At 39.2% G+C, this 6,000-nt stretch overlaps 1 protein-coding gene across 1 annotated transcript in view; it reads right to left on the bottom strand.

Annotated features, from left to right (window-relative positions):
* Window positions 1-1,085: 1,085 nt before the first annotated feature.
* The window catches only part of LOC128638949 (guanylate-binding protein 1-like), a 51,891-nt gene continuing 46,976 nt past the window's right edge, over window positions 1,086-6,000 (bottom strand). The window contains 4 exon segments of the mRNA XM_053691082.1: window positions 1,086-1,196; window positions 1,314-1,424; window positions 1,426-1,527; window positions 1,737-1,993. Coding sequence (XP_053547057.1) covers window positions 1,086-1,196; window positions 1,314-1,424; window positions 1,426-1,527; window positions 1,737-1,993 — 581 coding nt within the window.

The following is a 6,000-nucleotide window of genomic DNA, read 5'->3' as shown; positions in this document are numbered from 1 at the left end:
TGATATAATTCAGGAAAGTTTTACTCTGGAAAAAGCACAATTGGGCTAAAAGAAGCTACTCCCAAGTGGTAACTGGGCTATAGAACAAGCCTCTGAGCTGTTGTTCGTTTCTGGCTTCTCTTTGTGTTTATATTATGACGCAATCATTTTGCCACACTTTCATAATTTTTTGCAGCCTCAAATATATTCCCATTGATGATTTTGCTATCCTGCTAAGCTTGTTTAAATATATTTTAATGTGTAGCCAATTATAGTAATAATGTGTTTATCATTATTTATTGTTTCTTTATTGTTGGAATTTCAATAAATAACATGCTTAAATGTGAACACAGTAAATGTTCTATTAAGAATCACATTTATTTTTGCTTAATGTTTCTAATACCCTGTAGGTTTATATAGTAGATGAGGTTGAAAGAAGACAAAAGTTCAACCTATACAGAACCTACCTAATTAACAACAGAGAAGCTGCCAGTTGAACTTAAATTAATTTGAAAGCCAACCCATTTGACACAAGCAATCATATCCCTGGATTATTTTTTAATGAAAAATGTGTCTAAGCTATTTTTTATTTATCTGAGGCATTAGCATGTATTACCTCCTCAGGAAGTTAATTCCACAATCCAATTGCTCTTACAGTGAACAAAGCAGTTTTGTTGCTGGAGATTAAATCTCATTCCCTCTAGCCATAGTGAGACCTCTTATCACACACAATGGAGCTCAATGTATAACCCAAATATTTTAAAAGCCATTAAACAAAAAGACAGCCTAATTCTATCACTATTAAATCTCTGGTAAGACCTCACCTTGAGTATGGAGTGCAGATCTGGAACCTGATTTTAAAATTGCAGAATTAGAAAAAATTTAGAAAAGGGCCATAAAAATTATAAGGGGAATTGAGAATTTAACTATGATGAGCGGTTAGCCAAATTGGATCTGTTCACTCTAGAAAAAAGGTGCTTGAGAGGTGATACGATTACTCTATACAAATATATTCAAGGCCCATATAAAGAGTTGACTGATGCACTGTTTATTCCAAGACAATTGTTTGTAACAAGAGGTCACACTACGGCTAGAGGAAAGTAGATTTAATCCCCAGTAACACAAATTATACAGTGAGCTCCATTGTTGACATTTTCCATGTTTCTGGCTTTCAGAATTTGTGTACACAAAAGAGAATTAAGGGAAAGCGAGGGAGACTGTAGAGTAACAGTTCGTTATTACTCTAATTAATTAAAAATAAATAAAAGAAAAAGAAAATTAGATGAGAAAAGGGAAGATATTGAAATGAAAACCCTTGTTTAATGTCACTGTACCTTTATTCCTTTCCCAGGGGTGGTATTATACTCATCTATCAGCTTCTGTTTTTCTTCTGTAAATAGCTTGTGTCCTCCGGCCTTGCAGAAATCTCCATGTTTTAACTTTTTGATCCAGATTAGCACTTAACTGCTTAATTAGATTCCTACATATTATGATAGATTTTTCTTCATTGTGTTTGGAAAACTCTTCAGATTTCTGGTGTAGAAATTTCTAAATTAATAAAATAAAAAGGTAGTCATTAATATCACTTTATGGTTGGGGGCTGATGATTGTCTAAAGTTTAAGATTATACAACATGACATGCAAGAACATTCTAAAAAAGTAGCGGTAAAGGTTCATATTCATTTGGGTGTTAAAGAAATCAAAATGATGTTAATGTTCCAATAATCCTATTAATTTATTGAAGTTAGGTAACTCACCATAAGTTTGGCCTGATATTCTCGTTTGTCATCCTTAAATGATTTGCTCATAAATACTTTTAAAGCCTTCTTTTCACACTCACTATGATGATTTAACAACTCCTCTTGGGTTTCTGTTGGAAACTTGTTTGCCAACAAGTTCATGCCGGCCTCATATGAAGATAAAGTGTCCTGCACAGCTTCTGTATTCTCTATCTCTGCAAGAGCTGAGCCACTCCTTATTGCTTCTACATATGTGACTGTGAGAGCTCCCAGCACTGGAACACAGAAAAAAATTGTTTAAATGTATTAACACTTCATTTACAGTTACCTAACTCTTCATCAACGACTATGCTTTTCACAAACTCTTGTACCCAATAAATACATCTTAATAAACCAGTGACAAACCATATGTGATTGGAAAAAGTTAGATGGCTTATACACACATTTTTGTCAATAAATAAATAAGAACAAAAGTGGTTTAGATTTAAAGGGACACTGAACCCAAAAAAAATATATTTTGTAATTCAGAAAGAGCATGCAATTTTAAGCAACTTTCTAATTTACTCCTATTATCAATTTTTCTTTTTTCTCTTGCTATCATTATTTGAAAAAGAAGGCATCTAAGCTTTTTTTTTGGTTTCAGTACTCTGGACAGCACTTTTTTATTGGTGGATGAATTTATCCACCAATCAGCAAGGACAACCCAGGTTGCTCACCAAAAATGGGCCGGCATCTAAACTTACATTCTTGCATTTCAAATAAAGATACCAAGAGAAAGAAGAAAAATTGATAATAGGAGTAAATTAGAAAGTTGCTTAAAATTTAATGCTCAATCTGAATCATGAAAGAAAATTTTTGGGTACAGTATCCCTTTAAATTAGGCTGGCTGGGGGGGCGGAGTAACTGCCGAACTGAACAGCAGCATTTACTAGAAGCTCCTGACAAAGTGCCTAATTTCAGCTGTAATAACCACACTAAAATGGTCAAAAACATTCTGACCTACCATCAAGAGTGAGTCTACTAGTGACCCAACCACCCGGTCACACTTTTGGACAGAATTTTGTACCGGTGACTTGGTGAGAACAACCGCCATCAATTGACCGCCACCGACAACATACACACAGCGGGTCTACCCGGCATCTGCCGACTCACTCCAGACCACCTAGCAGACTATTGTCCATAGTGGTGGGAGAGACCTGTGACCCCGGAGGGTCGGGACCCCGCTCCGGGGCTGCTGCGGCTGTAGCCGCGGTAACGACAAGAACGAGAGACAAGACAGCGGCGACTCCCACCTAGGACGAGATAAAGAGTGAAGGGGTAAGACTACCTGACAACACATACACCTACCCGCAATTAATAGGTGAGCTGAATCGGAGATCTGAGGGAGGTGTACCGGCCTAGTTGACTGGGTTCTGCAGGGGGGAAGCTAGTGGCGCAAAAGTCTGCCATCTTGGCTGGAGATAGATAATCCCTATAATGCCACAAAGTGACTGTTAAAACAGACAAGAGAGGGGGAATAAGAAGCCAGTGTAAGAGTGTCCAACATCGGAGGCCCCCTAGCACATATTAAAAGGATATATTACAGACCAACATATATATACACGGCACAACTTGTGAGAAATGAACTTTTTACCGCAACTACAAACATAGATGTGCCTTACATGGGTTGCTGCCTCTGTATAATTTATTAGTTTGGTTACAAACTTTTCAGCATTCAACGCATACCTTTGCTCCCTTGTAGAAAAATCACTTCTCACAGCCCTGAAATACACCTGGGAAATACAAACATAACCATCTTTAAAAAATAAGCAACTGAAAGCTGATAAGACGTTCATACTATTAAGCTAAAACAGGAACTTTGCACAGCTGTGATACTTATTCCCTTCTTCACATAACAGGGATATTATTTACTGTGAAACACACACAATCAGACCCTGCAACTCAGTTTAACAACACCCAGACGACAGAAACTTTTAGTACCTTCTTCCCTCCCTTTTCCTGTCACTCCTGAGAGGGGACAGGTCATACCCCCTATACCCTTTCCCGTGATCGTCCTGTGAGGACAACTGCCCCGGGGAGAAGGACAATACTAAACAGCAAAGCCCTTTAGAGGGTGAAAGAGAGAGCAAAAGGAATACAGGTTGCAGAACCCTAGTTTGGTTGTCATCCTAATCCTACAAGTGCAGGAAGCTACAGGGCAGTCCTTAGATATGTAAGCTATATGACAGCCCCGGGAGGGAGCATCCATCTGGATGAATAAGGCACAAGTAAGGCTGAGCCTTGCCGAACCCATGGAATATTAACATCCATACATCCTCCACAAAATCACAACAACGCCACATGTAAAGACCCAGATATCTAAGAATCTAAATACGATCTCTCACAGATAGAACCCTACTATACAACATAATACAAAGGCACACACCTCTCAACAATATAATGTCTTCAAGGAGAGCAATGAAAGGTGATAAATCAACTAATAAGCCCTCTTCAGTGTCCTCTTTTTTCAAATCCTCGCAATCTACCAAATCCAATAAAGACATGGAGGAGGGTGAAGATTCGGACCTAGACTCCATACAACAACTGGAGAATGATTCCCCACTAACTAAAGCTGACCTACAGACCCTGGTCTCAAAAAAAGACATTGCCGACAACTTTGAAAAACTTTGGGAGAAAATTGACTCCATCCATTCATCAGTTACCAACAGTCTTTCAGAGATTAAATCTGATTTAACAGACATGGGAAACAGGATAGATACACTCGAAGACCAAAAGGATGCCATGGTTGAGAATGTAGATGAAATCTCTCAGACGGTCTCAACACAACAACAACAATTAATGGAGTTCCAAGACAAACTAGACGACCTGGAGAACAGAAGCAGAAGAAACAACCTTAGGCTGAAGGGGGTTCCAGAGGAAATAACAGGGACAGAACTCCCAGCCTATCTAACACAACTTTTTACCCAGATCACAAACTCACCCCCAGACTACACCTTCCATGTTGAAAGAGCTCACAGAGCGCTAAAGGCCAGACCAAAGGTGGGCCTCCCCCCAAGAGATGTCGTGATCAAAATGACTTTTTTCCCAGACAAAGAAAAGATTCTCCAGGCAGCTAGAAAGCAACCCACCTTCAAATTTCAAGGCAACGTTATCCAATTCTATCAGGACTTGAGTCTTCGGACTCTACAAAGGCGAAGCGCTCTACGACCCCTTACCTCTCTGCTGAGACAAAAGCAGATACAATACAGATGGGGCTTCCCTTTTGCACTAATTATAACAAAGGACACTAAAATCATAACAATTAAGGAACCTGAAGACATCTGCGAAGTGTGTGAGGCATTAGGCCTCGATACTCCATCGCTACCTGAGAGGGAACCAACATCAGCACCTCGACCATTATCCATACGCACAGAAGATCAATCCAAGTGGCATACATCAAGAAATAAGAAAAGGAGGACAAAGGAACATAGAGATAAAGAACTTTAATCAGAATCCCTTCCATCAGTCTCTTGAGACTGGGGACTCTAGAGCAAGGCAAAAAGAACATAACCAAAAGGAAAATAGACTTCCTCTGGAGGTCTCCAACACCAAGATACCCATGGTGTAGAAGGAGATGGAGAGGGTCATAGTTGTATATGGCTCCTAATTGACACTTCAACATTGCAGACAAAGTTTTATACAGTAATGTGGCCTACTAGAGGCGCGGTTTTAGGCTTACATTAATGCTTTATATATCTAATGTCTTATAACGCCTTCTATCTCTTTTCTTTTATTTGCTTATTAATACATATGCTTATACATTCCTCTGTCGACTTTACCCTTGAAAGCACTTTAGCAGACCCGGAAGGTAGATACCTGATAGTCAGAGGAAAAATGTTAGACACGGAGGTGACCCTATGCAACATTTATGCTCCCAAAGACAATCAACATGATTTCTTCAGACACATATCCCTCCTATTAACCCAATGGTCCCAAACCAAAATTATACTAGCAGGAGATTTCAATATAACTATGGCCCCGCAAACAGCGACTAAACATATATCCTTATCCAATAAACAACACAGACATAACAGAGTAGTTAAGTCGATACAGGAATCCTTATTACCACACTCCCTGTTGGATTCCTGGCATTCATTATATGGGGCTACAAATGACACCACGTTTTACTCCACGGCTCATAAAACCTACACGCGACTGGACTACATATATATCAGCCAGGCGCTTCTCCCGTTGCTGCAGAACTCAAATATACACACATGTGTGTGGTCAGACCACTCTATTT

The sequence above is a fragment of the Bombina bombina genome, chromosome 8, assembly GCF_027579735.1.
Source record: "Bombina bombina isolate aBomBom1 chromosome 8, aBomBom1.pri, whole genome shotgun sequence".
Classification (NCBI taxonomy): domain Eukaryota; kingdom Metazoa; phylum Chordata; class Amphibia; order Anura; family Bombinatoridae; genus Bombina; species Bombina bombina.
The sequence above is the reverse complement of the archived record's forward strand: the minus strand, read 5'-3'. Positions and strand labels throughout refer to the sequence as shown.